At 39.8% G+C, this 19,670-nt stretch overlaps 1 protein-coding gene and 1 non-coding gene across 3 annotated transcripts in view; one reads left to right on the top strand and one right to left on the bottom strand.

Moving 5' to 3' along the window:
- LOC110951091 (partitioning defective 3 homolog) overlaps window positions 1–19,670 on the top strand; it is a 400,033-nt gene that overhangs the window by 34,717 nt on the left and 345,646 nt on the right. For both annotated transcript variants that reach the window (XM_051940403.1, XM_051940404.1), the window contains exon 2: window positions 19,106–19,207. In XM_051940403.1, the coding sequence (XP_051796363.1) occupies window positions 19,106–19,207 (102 nt within the window). The remainder of the gene's footprint in view (window positions 1–19,105; window positions 19,208–19,670) is intronic.
- On the bottom strand, window positions 9,860–9,931 carry trnaw-cca (transfer RNA tryptophan (anticodon CCA)). The gene has a single exon. It is a non-coding gene; the product is annotated as a tRNA-Trp (tRNA).

Below are 19,670 nucleotides of genomic sequence, written 5' to 3'. Positions count from 1 at the left end.
CCTTTGTGATGAATACCTGACTATACTGAGTACCCACGGCATTTTTCCTTTACAAAATTAAACTGCAAATCTACACACTGAAATCAGGTTTGTCCTTGTCCTGCCAGAATGCCTATTTCATCAGTCAAAAAAGTGTCTTTTCCTCGCATATTTTACATTCCAGAACTTGACACTCAGCACTCTGTCGCATCTGCTCACAATCCACACATACAATGACAGTTGGACCTGCCTGCCACCTGTTTAACTTGTGTGTATTGTTTTCTTGTTTCCAAATCGGCTGTAGGTGGACATTTGGCAACATGAGCAATGATGTAATGTTTGTATTTAAATACTACACAATAAGTGGCATATAGTGATGTTTATGTGGACGTTTAGATCCAAGACACCTCCTCCTCCTCCAAACACTCTGTGACTTCTTTGTGCTTCACATCTGCAGGCTGTGAAAGAGCTGTGTGTGTCGTGACATCTCCACTTCGGGTTGTCTGTTCTCAGTGATTCACCCTGCGCTCTGTGTTTCTTTTGGCTCATTTGGAGGTCCCATCTGGCAAGCACAACCTCTGCGCTTACAAAATAATAAACAAAAGTGTGCCGAAATCGTGCTGACTGCCGCCTCTATAAGTAGACAAAGAGTCTCACAGGGCTCAACAAGTTAGACTGAAACAGCAGAGCTTCAATTGCAGGGACTGCATTGACTTTGGTGGTAGACATTGTTCCAGGAAAAACTGGCAAACTAAGTAGTTTTTACTTTGCTAGGTGAAAATGACAGGGATTTATTCTGAGTATCTTCAAAATGCACAACTAAATGGGATCACATTTATTGTTGTTGTTTTGCCTTGCTTTAATTAACAGAACATTTTAGGCATGCAGATAAAATGACACACTGACAACAAATAATAGATAACTGATATTGCACATCTGCACCAAATCTGACTGTTGCTGTTTTCTGCCCAAGGCTGAGCAGATGGGCTACGTGGGAGATCTCCCACAGGGTTTGACTTAAAAGCTTTCTTCAGTAATGTGACACCTGCACCCTCTGTTACTGCTCATAGATGATTTCTGATAAACCTTTGAAACTGATAGATTGACTCTTCAGGCAACTGTCTGTTGCTTTGTCTCATTTAGGAAGGTCAGAGGTCAGGGTCAATTAGAGCACCATGTCCTGTTAGCATAAAGGTCATTTCATGGTTTTTGCATGGCTGATGTGGAATTTAAAAGCACACTTGCTCGTGGTTCTGTTCATACTATGATAGGTTTCCGTCAGGCTGCTGCAGATGTTTGATTTGACCCTCACATTCACTGGTAGATGTTTTGAAAGGCTGTGACTTTGCTCTTTTTACACATTATAGCAGCTGATTACAAATTGGGCAGTAGCATTTGAGCATTTGTCTTAGGCATCACTTTTGTTTCCAGAGCATAGACAGTGCATACAGTAATCAAAATATTTGGGCTACACACAGACTTGAGTTAATGTAATTTACATCATACAGACCCTTGTGGACTCCTGTGGACGTGGGGACATGGAAAGCATATACTGGCTTTAGGAATTCAGTTCCTCGCAAAGTAAATTCATAAGAGAACTAAGACAAAATAATGTAATTCACTCTCCAAGGTTTAAAAGTCCAAAATTTAGTCAAGGAATGTTTTACAAGCCTGTGTATTGTCCCTTATAAAATGTTTACCCTAATGCATGACATGATTTTCTCTTTAGAGTACCACATTTGCCAAACCATGCATGTTACTTTACATGTCTTGTGTTCCCATAAGGTTTTGATGGCTAAAATGTGACATGCTAACATGTGTGCATAAAACCCTCCTGGTGCTGCTAATGATCGCTTGTCTCAGATGGGATGAAACTGACTAGCTGCTCAAATGAGCTGCCTATCGTGGCCCTCCAGACAGACTGCTCATAAACATGCTGATAAAATGCGACTTTGGGATGCGAGCCAACATGCTTCCAGTGTAGAATAAGCATCTGAGTGAGTCTTTGTTTTTATGTCAGTTATTTGTAACTACAGTAGCCTGTTTCTTTTTTGAAACATTTATAAAGTAATGCATGTGGATAGCTTCTGCATACTCATGCAGCTATATGCTTATAATCCATGGAGAAGTTGCTTTAAAATTGTCCAAGTGAATTGAATCCACTGAAATATTCTGTCATACAGTAGCAAACTACTGTATTTTCTAAGTCCTTTCATACTGCTCTGTCACTGATATGTCCTGCCTAAAGGTTTACTCTTTAATTGCTCTAATGATCATTATGTATAATTATGAAGCTACTCAGTGAGCTCCTCATGTGATAATGTCTGTTTAACTTTGTTGGTGAAGCCTTCATCGCAGCAGTGGGTCCAGCTCATACTGAGCCATGAGGCAGCATGTCTGGTCTGTGCGGACACACATGCACACACACACACACTCTCCGACCTGCTTTTTTTATGCAGACCAGATGCTCAGCTTTCCACGTTGTACTTACCACGAGGGCAGAGGGTATGCTGTTGTAGTCCTGGAGACTACAAATCCCCGACTCAAGCAGATCACACAGCAGGGAAGATGTCTACAGAGGTTTATCCAAGCACATAACTCATCTGAAATCACAAAGCTTCAGGTGTCGTTGGAATAAAGAATGGTTGTGCTTTTGACTTACAGTGACTGTAGGATATTTATTCTGGCTCTTTTCTTCTTCCCTCCTCTGTAGCTACAGTATGAGACTCCAGAGAATTGACAGTAGCAGTGGCTCAGTGTGTGTAGGTGTGGTGGATACATGGAGGGTCTTCATGTCACTAGGCTGCAGAATTTGGCTGACTGTTTGGCAGGCTGGCTTGTGTTACCAGCCTGATTCCTTGCTAACCTCTTTGGCACTAATACTGCTACGTTTTTAGTACTGATTGGGTAAATATTAACTGTTTAGCCAAAAGGAATATACATTTATCTCTTATAGTCTTTCATATGTGCCGCTGCTGCCCAATGGACAAGCCGTTAATCTTGCAGTTGATGCTTTTAAAATCATGTTTCTTAGTACAAATAAAATTGTCTGCCAGCGGACTGGCAAGCTTTTGCTTTTCTCCCTCTGAAAAGCATATGGGAAGAATAATTCATTAACAGACTTGTTTTTTGGGGTGCTTTCTGAGTACTTTGTTGAGCCTAAATGGAATATGTTGCTTGAGAAACCGAGCCACTAACCTACATACCTGCAGCTGAATTTTTGAATTAACTAAATGATTCATCAGAAAGTATGTTGTTCATTGGACCACTGACAGCAAGTGAATGAATGAAATTTGAGACCCGGTAAGTTTGTTTTTGCATCCAGGCAGCGGTGAAGCTATTGCCAAGTTAAACTGATGACAACTATCCTGAATGCTTTCTTTACAAAACTGTAATAGGTGTAGTGAAGCGGTGTTTTTATTTTTGACTCACTTGGCTTCATGATTGAGAAATTCTTCATGTGCAAGTCAGTTTGTCCTGGGTACTTGACTATTGTGCGGAATTTTTGTAATGCCTGGTAGTCTGCCTTCTAATCGCGCCATTGGAGAAAAAACTTGAATAACGTCAAGTTAGCAGAAGTTTAAGAAAACCATGCATTACTAAAAGGATGGCTTCATTGTTGAGACATTATTCTCTCTAAGCTAATTACTCTGACATCATTTTCATCACATTTCATGACATGCTGTTTAATACAGAGCACTGATGCTTTATCAGTCTGTTTACATGAAAGCATTCCAGCATTCTTAGGTCCTGATCAATCCTCTCTCTATGTTGGGGATTGTGTCAAAGTTATCAGTGATTAATCAAGTTACTGATGTTATACTACATGTGGAAATATGTGCAACACTCTCAGCTTTGGAGATGCTTTTATGGATCCTTCTGCTGTGTGATGCTGCAGATTTTGAATAACCTAAGAGAAAAAAACTCCTTTAAGTTTCTGAGAGTGCCACTGCTTGTGTGTACCTATCCTGTGATGTCTCATAGTTCATGTGTGTCATGTTTAAAATGATACGGAAACGTCACTCGGTGTGACCTAGTAAGATTTCTGTTCCTACTTTTGTGGAAAAGTGACCATGGAAGCTCATTCAGACATGAAGTCGACACATTCAGATGCCATCAGATTAATAGGAAGGTGTGCATGCATCTTAAAGGGGATTATACAAGTAGTCAAGCACAATCAAAATGTATACTAAATATGTCATTAGTGTGAAAAGCAGCATTTTGATATTTGATAAGTATGTTTGGGGTAGTGTAAAGTTGTCAGTAGAAGACTGGCTAGTTTTTTGTCACGTTGGTTGAGTTTAAGCAAGACACTATACAAGTTACTTAAACAAGCATTCAAACATGAGGTCACCCCTCCTGTTTGTTTATGTTTCTGTGGGTAGCCACCCTTCTCTTTCTCTGCCTATCTGGGTGGAGTACAGTTGATGCCTTTTTTTTCTCTCAGAAACAATGTTGTAAAGTAATGCATTTTCTGTTACTAACCAATTACAGTGTCTGCACCTCCTTAAGATATACAATGTGTGAAAATCTTTTAAATGTAATTACCACAACATTGAAAGGTCTTTGTGCTCATTAAATGTAGTTTTTGACTTTCCACTCCAGTTTCGTTGTATCTTGTTTTACGCTATGGAGGTGTTCCTATGGAGAATAATTTGCAGTGGGCCTCCAGACCTGCATGCATGTCTGCAACTGGGTGTCACATTTCTCTCAGTGTTATGCTCTGCAGGGTTCAAGCAGGTAAGCCATCAATAATGCACAGACCCTGGAGGTGACTTTGTCTCAGAGGAATACCAGTGTAAGGCTTCCCTCAGTACACTAGCTTTAAAGCCAGTTGCAGTGTACCTGCATACAGACAGACTGTAGTTAGCCACAGTTTGGGAGTGTGATTTTACTCTTGGAGAAAATTGTTATGCCCTGATGGGACGTTCAGTCTATTTTAGTGAGCTTAAGCAAACCTGGTGAACTAAACTAAATTGGAAAATTAACTATTGTTTCCACAGACAAGAATTTGCCTCAGTAAGATGTCGACTGGCAAGCTCATCTAGTAGGTCCACTAGGGTTAAAGGCACTCAGTAATTAGTTCTCATGAATTAACAGTGTCCGCTATACAGGAAAGTCTGACTAGACAACATAAGCTGTCTGTAGAGCAAAGCCAATGAATGAACTCATTTTTAATATTATAGGAGCATGACCTTACTGTGCAAAGTGCACTTCAATGACATGAGCTGTGATTTGGTACTATATGAATACAATAGAACTGAATTCAAATTGTGTATGTGTTTGCATAAGAGTACATTTATAGAGCCTATAAAAAGACATGAAACACAGTTATTTACCCAGGATTTTGGTAAATCTATCACTAATTGTAGCTTTCGTTTGTCATTCAATAATGCACATTTAATTTTTCAGCGGTTGTTCCTTTTGAGGTTTGTGGTCTTTGACCTCTTCTCAGCCCTAATAACATATGAGTGTCAGTGATATAAAATTAATCTGTTTTTTTGTGAAATAAAGTATGACACGCAAAGCAGCAGCCCTGCTTGTAATCCTGAGGAGTATTAGCAGTAGCCTGCTCCTGTTGTGTAGCTTCTTTTTTGTAACTCTGTTTACTTTATCCTGACAGCAGTTAACGATAAGAAACCTGGGAGTTTGTGTGTGTGTGTGTGTGTGTGTGTGTGTGTGTGTGTGTGTGTGATCAGGTTGTAGCTATGGTTGTGGGGACCTAATGTCCCAACCATAGGAAAACCAAAAGAAATGTCATTTGTGGGGACCTCATTTGGGTCCCCATGAGGGGAAACAGTGTTTTCTTGGCCATGTTGTTGTTACTGAAAAAAGTAAAAGTGCAAAAACGTTTCTTTAGGGTTAGGCATTGTTTTGGTCTAGGTTAAGGTTAGGGTTAGGGTTAGGGGTTAGATATGAATGGGAGTCAGTGGTAGATCCCCACAAAGATAGGAAAATACAGTTTGTGTGTGCGTGTTTGTGTGTATGTGCATGCACAAGATGCAGAAAGTGTCTGTGACATTTATGTTTATGACTCACAGGGGAGAACATGCACTCTGTAAATCACAGCCATTATTGTGTCAGTAAGTGAAAACTCTAAGAGTGGGAGGTTGAAAAGTTGAACTTCTGGTTTCATCCACTGATTCACAGAGTGGCCTGTACTCCCAGGGATCAGGGGTCACAGTGTGATGTCGTTCCTAAGCTCCTTGGTTAGACAGTGAAAGTCTGGACATTCTGCAGTCACTTCTAAATGACTTTTTGAAATTGTTCTTAGATTTTGGTAGTTACCTTTTTGGTTTTGCATAATTTTGTCTTGATTAATTTACCGTTTGAACAATATACTTCTTGCAGTATAACTCCAGAGTTTTCCATAAACACCGGCTGTTGACCAAGCTACTCATATAAGTCCAGTTTTTTATTTCATTATATTATTTTTTATTCTAAAAATAGCTTTGATTAAAAAGTTGCGTGTACATTTGATGATCACTGGCCTCTGACCTGTACGCTCAGTTGAGAGTCCTAGTAAGTAGAAAACAGAGTGTCGTCTTCAGTGTCTGATGAATACTGACAAAGTAACTAATGACAGAGCACATTAGAATTTGCATGGTTTGCACAGTAAAGGGGGATCCTCAATAGACAGGCTTCTTTGAAAAACACCAGAAAAGACAGATGGCAACTTGATGAAGTGCTGTATTTTCCATAGACAGCACACAGATGTTTATGGGCTTAATGAATGAACAAATAAATGAATTATCTTTATTAACTTTGCTCTCTTTACAGCAGACAATGACTCAGAGTTGAGCGGATTCATTTGATTCTGATGATTTGAGTCAAGTGAGACACATGTTTGTCATTTTAAAGTTATTTTTGACACATTTTTCTTTCCTCTGAACAGTATTGGTCCTTGAATTCAAGCTTCATTTTACATTGCAGAATACACAACTTTAACTGAGGGAGATTACTTGTCTTCTATCTCAAAAAACGAACACACTCAACAAATAATAATTTAATGAAGACATACATATGATGAAACATGGGATTAAAATTATGATTCCCCTAAAATAATCTTGTTTATTTTCACTGAACAAGAGTGCATTTATGTTTCTTGTGAAACACTACATTAACCGTCAGTCTTAACTATAACAATAACAACAACAACAACAATTACATATACTGTAAGAAGAATAAAGTAGGTCTAATGCAAAAGTTTTGATCATAGTGGAATAGGCATGGTTCAATCATAATAGCTACTTAAAGATTTACAAGAGAAGTTTAATTCTTCTTTACAATACATGCAATAATTCTTGCCTGGAAAATCCAGACTGACTTTATTTATGTATTAATATAAATACAAATAAAGGCAGTCTGGCATTGTGATGATAGGAGACGATTTCAAAAAGGAGGGGCTAACGAATGCAGCTTGAACGAGAAAGAACTAATCAGCGTAACACGGATGTGACACACAAACAAATCGACCTTGAAGTCCATGTAGTCCAAACAATAATGGCATGCAGCCGAGAAAGCGTCGCGGTGAATGATTACTGCCGTTTTTGTCACAAAAATCTGCGAATACATGGGGTGCTCTCAACTACAACACTTATTTTTGAAAAGGCTACGCAACAAAAGATTCCTTCCGAACGATTAGCGGTGTTAGGAATAACTTTGTTAATGTTTGTGTTTGGTTACGGGAGGTGCGCAGGTGTTTTATGGGTAATCCAGGCGCTGAAGATGACGCAACATTAACTCCCGCCTCCCGTGCTATGATTGGTCGTACCAAACTTTCCCGGGAGGGAAACGCGATTCAATTCGCCCAATGCCAAACTGATTCTCCTGTATCTCCTAACATGGAGATAGGAGATTACATGGAGATTCAGTTTGGTTTTTCCAAGCTACAATAATTCATGTTTTTGATCAACTAGTAGAGCCTCCAGAAAACGCGATTATGTGATCGCATGAATTCCCGCATTAATCACCAAAATGCTGCGGATTATGCGGGGGTCAATTATTTCCCAAAAGGCCGCATAATCCCCGCAAAACAGCTCATAATTCCCGCAAGAATCTCACATTTCCACGAAAAAAAGAAAAATATGTGGGTCCCACTTGATTTCACAATTTCCGCGTAAAATGAGAAAACTATAACCGATATAAATGGAGTTGTGAGTGAGTTTTTATGTGACGCCCGGCCTGACGTCATCAGTTCGCGCGAGAAATTTGTGATTGAGGAATGTTTAAGTCATGCTTAAGCTGATAATAAATGAAACACTGGCAGCACTTACTGTGATGTGTCTTGCATGTAGTATGTCTGTTTATCTTTATATTGCTCTTTTTCATTCAGTGGTAGCCTAGTAACAGGATGTATGAGAAGAATCACCTTTTTTCCCCAGTTCTTACATATTTTGCATCTTTTTGCATATTTCACAACTATTCGCATACTTTGCAACTTTCTGCAATTTCCCCGCATAAAATGGCATAAAAACCCTGCATATATATTCGCATAATCAAGGATTTTAGCCCGCGGAATCAAGGATTTTTGCCCGCTTTTTTCTGAAGGGTCTAAAGTAGGCGAGCTCATTAAAGTATTCAGTGATAATATTAGCTTATATGATGGAATAGTGACATTAGAATTTAGCAGTAAGAGACCAATAACACCATAATAGTTTATGTTTTTGGAAAATTTGAAAACAGCTACACAAAATGACACGTTATAGATCCATAATAATACAGACTTGGAGGTTGAATCCCAAACCTCTTTAGGTGCGAGACTGCTGTTCTAAAGGCTGAGCTCTAGAACTTGCCAGGAATCCTGCCTTGCCCAAGTTTTCTGAAGCTTTATGACATTTAATTAGCACCCAACATTGTGAGAGCTGAAAAATGTTGTGAAAACAGGAAGCTTCAATGATTCATCTAACTTCTGGCCAGTGCTGTGAGCGCTATCAATCATTACAAAAACTGTCCACGCCAGGATCAAAGTAGGAAAATTACTGTGAAGAAACTGCACAAACCACTGACCCAGCATGCCTCCCTGACAAACAGATGTGCTCATGCACACACATTCTTGAGCTGAAGTCTAATTAGATGAACATTGTACATAGATGGAATAGCTTTGTGAGAGGGCACAGTAAAATTGTATCTGCAGAAAGGCTGGAGTAGATGATGTCATCGTGGAGTTTGGATTTTGTGACCTGCAGGCTTTCAGATTTGAAACGTACTTACATTCATACAGTTTTCCCCATGCAGGTTTGTTCATTTGTTTTACATTTCAAAGCTTCTTAGGCCTTCATTTTTGACAGATGAAGTTGTGTACTTTACGCAACAATGTCCAAATTTTAACTTAAAGATAAATCAAACTGGGACATTGCTAGACTTTTTGAATTGAATTCTGGTCTTGATTTAATTACCTGACACATGAATGAATGTATTTTGAAAGGAATAAATTAAAAAATAGGTTTTTCTATTCTGGACAATGCAGGAAAGCTGTGGCAAGATAATGAACACAATGTTGTTCTTCTGCGTTACTTCTCTTTTGGCAGCTGCTTGCATACTTATTACATCTCACCCACTTTCTCAGTTTACAGAGCACAGTCTGTTGATGCCATCTTCACGACAACAAATGTGATCGCATTTCATCAGTCCTGTAGACTGTGGCTGCTTGTGGTTTGTGAAACAGCATTGTCGTACGAGCTGTGTGTTTCAGGGATCTTCTCCTGGTGCTTGACGTTCTCCCGTGGTAACCAGTTCACTGCGATCAGTGGTGTCTCTCTTTTGCCTTCATTAATTTGTGTCACAACAGTATTCAGCTGTGTAACGTAAATTACGTGGCAAACCTACACTGAGGTTGAATGAGTGTTCATGCTGAGACTGGTCAGTCTTTAAAAATCACTGACCCCGACGTGATTTGAACACGCAACCTTCTGATCTGGAGTCAGACGCGCTACCGTTGCGCCACGAGGTCCTGCTGCTGTCCTCTCTATTTGAGAAATCTATCCAGCCGGTGATATTTCCCCGCTGGGAATAGCAACACTTGCAGGAGCTAATAGCAATCATAAAACACACACAGGCGCATGTTCTCTCTTTCTCACACACACTTTTTCCCACCCTCCTCCCTCACCAGAGTTTCCTCCAGGGCACCAGTCTTTGTGTGGTCTTTGACAGAAAGAGGCAATCCGCTTTGGTGTAACACAAAGACACAGATACAGGGGTGAAGAGAGCTGTTGTCTCACCTTTTGTCACAAGTCTGTGTGTCTGTGAGTGTCTGTGTGTGTTACACAAAGAGAACAACTAGCTCTCTGTTTCCCTTCACCTTCTGTGATGAATCACTAAAGCAGATACCTGATAAGACAGTGGTGGCAGTGTGTCACTCATTCAGTGCGTGAATGAATGAGTCAAACTCACAAGTGACTGAACAGGTCACTGGAGCAGGAGCTGAATGCGATGCTCACTAACTCAACCTGCAAATCTGCTCACATCTATTGCACCAAATACTACAGTCTGATAATTAACAAATCTCCCTCTTCATAAGCTCAATACACTTTTGACAGTAATTCAAAGATTTTTGGAAGAAACATTTATCAAATTAAAACATTACTATCTCAAGTATATTAATGATAGTGAAGTTATCGGCTACCTGCTGTATGCTTCCATACCTGTCAAGTGTCATCTTTTAGAATCTTCTCTGGCATCTCCTATTTCACTGTAACATGGAAATCCCATGGATCAGAGTATGTGCATTGCAGTCCTTATTCCCGGTGATAAGGCAACAGCACTGTGAAGATGCTGCTGTTCAGAACTCATGGCTGACCTTAAAAACTCTGTACTTGATCTGAGATTGTTGTTCAGCACTGGCATAAAAACTTAAACTTGACAAAATGTTGATGTCACCTCAGATAGATGCTGATAGGTGTAACACTGGTTACACTGGTTTCTACAGGTTTTTAATAATACTTCTCCCTGTTTGCAGGAATGGTTGACAGATATATGCTACTATCACATTTCACTGTGCACCTGGATCAGAATGTCTCCTAGAGCTGGGCTTGGCAATTGTACTTGAGATGTTTTGTTCATGTGATTCTTTTCTTTCTTGCTTTATTAATGAAATAATGCAGAGCTTACCTACTGGCTGTTTAAAAAAATAATTATGAATCACGATAGTTTTAGGCAAGAAAAGCTGCGTTTTAAAACGAAGCCGTATGTAAAACTTAAGCAACAATGTGTACTTTATGAATGTGGATTCTGTTCCTTTGATGCATATGAATTTTTTTGCAAAGGTTTAAAATGCCTTTTCTGATAATCAAAGACTGATTGTCTGTCTGTTTCTGGAAGGGCTTTACTTGAGACTAGTTTTTGGGTGTTAAGATGTGATTATACTGAATGCATCTGGACAAGAGTTTCTTCACCTGCTGGCTTGAAGACTTTCAGTTTTGTGAAAGTAAATGTGAGTGAAACCAAGTATTGAAGAAAATATATTTGTTAGGGGTGTGACGATACACTCAGCTCACGAGACGAGACGATACACGATAGTGGGTTCACGAGAACGAGATGAGAGGAGACGATATTTTCACATTACTTTAAGAAAACTAAAATGACAAAATATATAACTGGACAAAGAGGTTTTTTTTAGGTTGATGCTACAGGTACGGACCCGTACCCGTAGCATCTGTACTAGAGGTACGGACCCGTTAAGGTCACTGAAGAGCTGGCGCCGGTTAACTACTATTTGCTGCACATTACAGGCAGTTTATATGAATGACTTTGACGGCGAACATTGTATAATTTAACCAAAAATACACCGTCTCCTCTCACACTTTAGACATTGCAGTTTTTACGCTTTTAGACGGCGTGTCTAAATTGTTTGAAGTCCAGTTCCTATTAATTAGTTTACCGTGTTCGGTGGTGGAAGCGGCTGACGAACTCCATTGCAAATGTTCCCATTTAATTTCGGATGCTAATTTACAAGATAAAGTTAAGGATGTCGAATATGAAACAAACACTCGTGAATGGTGAGGAGCAGCTCTTTAATTCGGCATGAATTAAAAAACCCACAAACTCGATTTACTGTGATATTGTGAGATTTGTTTGTGGTTATGTAACTTAGCCATTCAACAGAGTCCGCTAACATTAAAGTGACTGACGTGCAGTGTCTGTGTTGCCAGACGTAGAAAATACGTCAGGGTTTTGTTTAGGTTGTTAATATGTAATAGTCTGTCGCTACTTTTGAAGGTAAAAAAAATACTTGTAGTTTGCTGGCTGTTAGTTCCGCCATTTGTTTTGTTTGCTGTTTGTGCTTTATTAGAACAGGATCACGTGAATAAAAAGTTTTGCTATTTTTAATAGTAGTGCTGATTTCAACCCCCAAATCGCTGTCCGTGAAAAAGTCAGATAATGATATTTATAAGACATTATGCATGATAGAAAAGAGAACAGCAGATGACTGACATGACAGGCTCGGCACGCAGATTCACTTCGAATCACGGAAGCGTCTTCATCACTCGGATTACCAAACCGGCTCATTAATATTTATGTACGTCGGATTACCAGCCAATCACAAAGCACGTTCATCAGCCGGCTCATTAATATTCATGTCCGTCTCATTAATATTTATGACAAGGTAAAGTGCCGTATCCGTAGGCCACAGGCTACGGGTACGGGTCCGTATCTGTAGACACTACGTTTTTTTTATTTGACAGTCACAAAAAGATGCACGGGCATTTTGAAATGTTTTGTAACTTACATCCTTGCATGACTGAAGCATGAGCTTTTAACTGTTGGCCTTCTTTCCACAAATTAAAAAAAAGTACTTATTTTTTAATGTGCAAACAATATGCGCAAAACTGTAACCAAAGTACTACTCTGTCAATACAGAGTGCAAAAAAGTGCAAACTTTAGTCTTCGACTCCTTATAAAGGTTCGGGACCACTGTGCGTGTAAAATGCGTACCTGACGGAATGGTGTACTTCGGTTCCAGTTTATGGAGGAGTCGATGAAATCCCGGGTTTTCTACCACAGAAAACGGCCTCATATCAGCTGCAATGAAAACGCCAATTTCTCTCGTTATTGCCGTGGCCCTGGCGCTTGAGTCTGGAAGTTTAGGTGCAAAGGCGTCAGTCAGTGTTGTCTGGCCTTTAGCTGCTTTCATCACAGGTGCAGGTGATTTTAGCGAGCTGTGGTAGTTCTGTATGTGTCTTAGCATTGTGCTTGTGTTAGCAGCGGTGTACGGCATTATTTTCTTACACTGCTTACATATTGTCCATGTCTTGTCCGTCACTTGGTTGTTGGTTGGATGTTTCTCCACTGGGTACCCAAAATGCTGCCACACAAACGACTTAAATGTGGCGGGGGCATCTTCAAAGGTGATTTCAGACTCCGACGTCATTCTGGCTATTGCTGCTGCAGTATTCCTTCACCTTCTTTTTGTCAGTTTTTGGCAGACTAAACGCAGCAAAGGCACATTACTGCCCCCATAGGTCATAAATAGATGTTTACATAGCTCACAGTCTGATAGACTTCTGCCCTGTGCCCGCGAGACAGCTTTTCACTTAAACGAGAAATATCGTCACGATGTAATCTCGCGAGATCTCGTGGGACGAGATCTCGTCACTCCCCTAATATTTGTAGATGCAGAGAAATGCCATTTTTATTAAGTTACTTTCCCATCTTGCTTTTTGCCTAATAGCAGTGTTAGCATTACAAAGAGCAGAGCATATTCACATGGATGTATCCCCATCCTGTTTATCTACCTTTGCCACTAGCTTCAGATCTTTGATTTTGGTGATCCTTGCTGGCACTGATCTGCTGAACCCAATTAAACCTAACTGACCTAATTTTCAGCTATAGTGATCCAACATGAAGTCATGTGGCTACTACTACATCTAGCTATCACGGTAAAATATACAGACATAATACAGTATATGAATGAACTAATACAAGAAAACAAGTAAAGCACATATAAGTCCTAGAGGGACAGGAGTGCTTGAATCTAGTATAGCAGTAGTCAATTGTAAGGGACACTCTTAAAAGTAATGCAAACTTGCCTACAGGGAGGCAGTAAAGTTTTCATTGGTCCATGTCATAGCTGGCATTCTGTTGGCTGGGGACTTTTGACACCTTGTTTCACAAAGATCTGGGTGCAAGAGCACAGATGTGAGAGCTGAAGTTTTGCAAGTAGAGAGTGGAGGAGATGCACTTAAGCTGAATAAACAGACGTTTGTACAAGTAGCAGTATTTCTGAGTGCAGACAAGCAGTTTTGAGCAGGAGCTGAGCAGATTTGCACTGAGCATGAGATAATGGAGAAGAGAGCAGAGTTTTGAGGGAGAACATTACAAAATCTGAATGTAAAATGAAGAAATAATGCTCTCTGATTAAAACACAGGGCTCTTGATTAAAGACAGGAAAGTAACTCCCAGAAGTACAGAACTGAAAGTGAGAAGGCTTCGTGACTTTGCCATGTAATCTAACACCAAGTCTTGCATACAGTGTTGATTTAGTTGCAGAGATTACAGTAACAAAATGAGCTGAGGTTGACTGCTTAGCGTGCTAACACTTTATCAACTCTACGCTTGTCCTCCCTACTCGTTGTTACTATACACTACAGTAATACAAATGACTTACAATGCACTCTTTGTTGGAAGGATCTGCTCCTCTTCTTCTCTGTTTCTCTTCAGTCCATTTGTACTGGTTTCTAGCGTAACATTTCATTCGGCCCATATGTGCCTATATGTAATGACACTTTCTTCACTTAAGTACACTTGAGATTGCTCTACTAACAGAAGGTCCTTGTGAGCAAGCATGCACTGTATACCAATCTTTATATATTAGTAACTGTTTTTATTAAATACACAATAGCAGCACATGGTATGTAATATGTGATGACATTAAAGAGACCTCTTATGAAAAGCTGAATTATATAGCAAACACAGGACAGCCCACCAACAAACAAAAACACCCCACACAAAATAACAGAGCTTTAAGCAAGAATACATCATCATCACCATCATCACCATCATCATCAAATTGCGTGGTACATTCTCGAAAGTGGCAGTAGTCTTCAGAGTGAAAGAGGAAAAGTGATACTAAGAAGTAGGCTAAATAGGATTTGACCGTTGGCATGGTTTTGTGAGTGGAATGGCTAACATGACCAGCTGTGTCTTATAAGGAGGGCTTACTAGTATTTACAAGTATCCACCAGAGGAAGAAAAAAACCTGTAGGCATCATTTGAGACCTTGGTATTTACACCAAAGTATTCAGATGACCCGCAAAATACAAAATCCAACCAGAGTCAGGCAATGCTGCAGTAATGAGTCCTTGGCTTTTTGGCTTGCTGGTGGCAAAACATTCGTGATGTAAGACTCCTACATAATTCTAACCTAATCAAATCTAAACAGTGGTTCTCTAAGTCAAAATCTTCCCTTCCATCTTGAGTGTATTTTTAGGATTACGTTTTGTAGCTGAGCTTCTATCAGAATGTCCTTGTAATCCATCTGAGGAACACGTCAGGATGAGGACCGTGCTAAATGGAGCGTGTCAGTATTTGGACAGTTTCCATTTAAAGCTGAGGGTCAGTTTGAGTTTTGTAATGACTTACAGTTTATGTGGTGTCTTTCTTGTTTTTGTTGGTTTTCACTGTGTTTGTAGTGGTATTGTAGCATTGTTTCGGCATTTTATTTTTATTTTTATCCCAAATTGGATGTCTTTCAAACCCAGACAAACGGTCTTATGTTTTTCTGGGGATCAACACATGAGATAATCCAGATACACATCAACTCCACAATGTTCTCTAATGTCTGTAACATGCATTGTTCTTTTAGTGGTCATTAAACTACCCAACTCTCTCTTTGTTTCTGACTTTTTGTCTTGTCTTTTGGAAGCAGCCTGATGAACTCACCATATTTTCCCTCTTAATAACCTCAAAAGGAAGAAAAATACCACACAGTCATTCCCCTCATGATTTGGACCATTTTCTCTGGTGAACCGCAGTGAAGTTCAGTACAACAGAGCTGTGCATGAAGGCATTTAACCACAGTCCTGAAGACAGCTCAGTTTGGAGGAGAGCGCAGTGGGGAAAAGAGGCAGAGGGAGTGAAACAGAGTGAGACCAAAATACAGACAAAAGAGTGAGGAGGTTCTTTCATAACATGGTGAAGGAGAAAGGACAGCCACTGAGCTGAGCGGTTTGTCTTCACCATCCTGCCTGACTAGGCCATCATGCTTCAATGCTTGTAGGCTATGAGCTGGGCAAAGCCAGACTGTGGGAGCAGAGCACGGAGGGAACAGGGCAAATGGAGAAAATGGGAAGCTTTCTTTAGCTTTTTATTTCTCAGTATCAGTCATCCAAACCAAACATGAAGGCCGCACTATTATGAGTATTTTTCGGGATGAACATTTTCCTCTACATTTGGGCCTCTCATCCACATGCAAACAGTGCTTTAAGGTCACTCGAGCTGTGATTTTCTTTTTGCTTTCTGAAGCACAGATTTTTAAAAATCCAGTTTGTGTGAGTTCACACATCTAAAACTGAGAGTTTGGGAAGCAATGATGTCTCACCTTAGCTTTAAATATCTTATGGTTTCTGAGAGAAACTATGCTGGTAAATATTGGCTAAATGTAGTAACTATATTTGTTTTGTTTTTTTTACTTTGTAAACATGTTGTTATGGTGTTTTTATATGGTAGAAGACATAAGTCGAGTGAAATAAGCAGTGAATGCCAAACAGCATTTTCTCAATAACAGTCTCTAAAACATGGATTCAGACTTCATAGGTTTTATTTGGAACAAACCTCAATAAAATGGAAAGCTAGGGTGTGACTTTCCACTTAACTCCTCTTCTTCTGAATCAATTTCCAGCTGAAACATGTATGGCTAAATTACTTCAATATTACAACTTGCCATTGGGTAATGCTGCATAGTTTTGTGGGGTTTGAGCAGAGTAAGCAGTGAGCTAGTGGGCTCCAGCTGCAGCAGTTGTGTACTGGATGATATACGGCGAGAAACTTCATAGATCTGTATATTTTAGAGGAGGCAACATTACATAGTTACATCTAGTCCATTTATAAGCATAAAGGGATTCTTTTAAGCAGTACATAACTCCATGTAGCTAAATCAGGCACTAACCTGATGATGGAGAAACCCTACCTGCTAAACTCCTAAAGCTGACGAGCTCATCAGTAACTGCCATTTTGAATTTTGACTCTACTGTCATGTGAATTTGTGTGATTCAGCTACCTTTTAGTTACATAAAACTGATGATTGAATTACTCTACTGATTTTTACAATTGACAGTCATACAAGATGGACAGACTTTGAACTTCACCAAGCTATGAACCATACATAGTCAAAGTAGTTAGGGTTAGGGTTTTTTTCTAGCCTAGCCGTGCTAGACCCATGCTCTGAAGATGCAAGGGTCTAGGCACGCTCGACAGGGAGGGAAGCGGGCTAAAAGGTTGTCTATCAAATCACTCTGCAGCAATTGGGTAGGTATACAACCAATCATAGGCTCCTAGACCGCCGGAAATCAGAGGATGCGGTAGTTCAGTGAAGCCTTATTTATACAGTCAATGGGTGAAGCTCAAGTATATTACAGACATGTTAACAGAAAGATTATTCAGAGTCGGTGCTAATGGAGCTCAACAACTGTTGTCGTTTTTGTTGTCGACCCTGGCAGAGAATTAAATTCGTTGCCGTGGGTTGTCTAGCGCGGCTAGGCTAGTTGTTTCCGGTTGTTTGTCAGAATCGTCGCGCCTCTGTCCTCACTTAGTTACGCCCGCCTTCTGACTCTACACTTCATGGTGATTGGTCCGGCCAGTTTTAGGAGAATCCAACCTTGAGCCTTATGGAGGGTAACTAGACCCACCCTGGCAGAGAATTAAATCCGTTGCCGTGGGTTGTCTATAGAGCGGCTAGGCTAGTTTTTTTCCACAAATAATCCAATCCAATCCAACTTTATTTCTAAAGCACTTTAAAAAAAACACTGTCGACCAAAGTGTTGTTCACATTAAAACAAAACAAAATAAATAAATAAAAAAATACAAATAAAATGATGCGAATATAAAATAAGACATAAAACACAGGTTGTACAATAAAAGTCAGCTCAAAGCTAAAAAAAAAAAGTATTTTTAAAAGAGGTTTAAAAATAGTTAGAGAATCAGCCAGTCTGATATTCAGTGGTAGCTCATTCCACAGTTTAGAGCAGCCATGATCACTCCTCAGTTTCTTTTTGGTCTTTGGCACCACCAGTAAACCTACATACAGTATTGTATGAGCTCTACAGTTCTGATTTCTAAGAATAACATAATCTACCCATCCCTAACTTGAAAAGGTACTAAACAGAGGCATTATAAGGAAGAATAAAGGGCTATGAAACATACAAAGGTGGGACATATGGAAGAACATGTGGCATCCTGTGCACTGTACACTTCCTGGTGCAGCATTATGTAAAAGACTCTTTGATTAGGACAAAGCACCAAATATTATACACCAGCCTCAGTTAGAATTTGAGAATATCATGTTTATATCATCCACCTCATCATATGGACTACATTGTTGTGGTTGTAGAAAAGGAACTGTTGAGTTATAAACAAGCTGAGTTGCTAACAGTAAGCTGAGACGATCTGGAACTTTCTCTCTTCCTGCTTTACTCACTGCATTATGTATGTGGGGACCGTGTTCATATGCTAATTCAAACCAGGTTATTACAGCTTTATTTAAGTGACTAGGGGAGGGTGGAGGAGTGTTGTCTTATCATCTTATTTGCATGTAAATGTGTCCATAAGAACTGATGAATATTATATCTCCTTCTCTGCCTTTATCAAGCTGATTCTCTTTCTGCACACATGGAAAAGAGATCTGAGCCATATGCTTAGCTTGCACGCCATCCATCAGCAGATTAAAATATTTCATAACAAGTACCATGATGTCAATCCATAACCATGTCAGAGCCCTGCCTGCCAGCTGACTGGATCATTATATGAACCACATTCTGATTAGATCAGCTGATCAGCTCCTAATTCTTGTGGCCTGGCAAAGCTAATGTATTGTATGGCTTTACTTACATAATGCTGCAATTCCTAAGGCTATATGGTGGAAATACAGCTGATCTCATTACAGAGCTAATACTCTCCTTCTCTTTTCTTTTAGGACCCCAGCTATTGGGTTCAGGTCCACAGGTTGGAACATGGAGATGGAGGCATTTTGGACCTGGACGATATGCTGTGTGATGTGGTGGATGACAAAGATAGGGTGAGTCAAAGTGTGTGTGACATTACAGAAAGAACAAGTATGTGTTTGCATATCAAGCCATATTTTATTTATTTTAAAAAACTGTCTTGTTATAGCATCTTTTTCTGTGGAAAAGTAGCCTCTCATGGCGTGCACAAAAGCCTGGCAGTGCTACAAAGGTTTCACTGACATGTGCTTATGATTTCACCTGTCTGCTCATACTGTGTCATCATTACTGAAATGCTACAGGACGGTAAACCACTGCACACCGCCATGTTCTCTGTTTAATTTTTTCAATCTGTTGGCCGTGTTCTATAGCTTTCATATTTGTGGAAAGTTAAATGACGCAGTATCGTTTGCCGTGTTACGTTCAAAGCCCCACTTTGATGTGTTTGTTTCTATATCTGCAACTATAAGGGTGTGTGAGCAGAATCTGTGTCAGAGGCATTATGATATCACACTACCACCCCACCCACTAGACCAA

The sequence above is a fragment of the Acanthochromis polyacanthus genome, chromosome 20 (assembly GCF_021347895.1).
Source record: "Acanthochromis polyacanthus isolate Apoly-LR-REF ecotype Palm Island chromosome 20, KAUST_Apoly_ChrSc, whole genome shotgun sequence".
Lineage (NCBI taxonomy): Eukaryota > Metazoa > Chordata > Actinopteri > Pomacentridae > Acanthochromis > Acanthochromis polyacanthus.
This window is presented reverse-complemented; position numbering and strand designations above follow the sequence as displayed.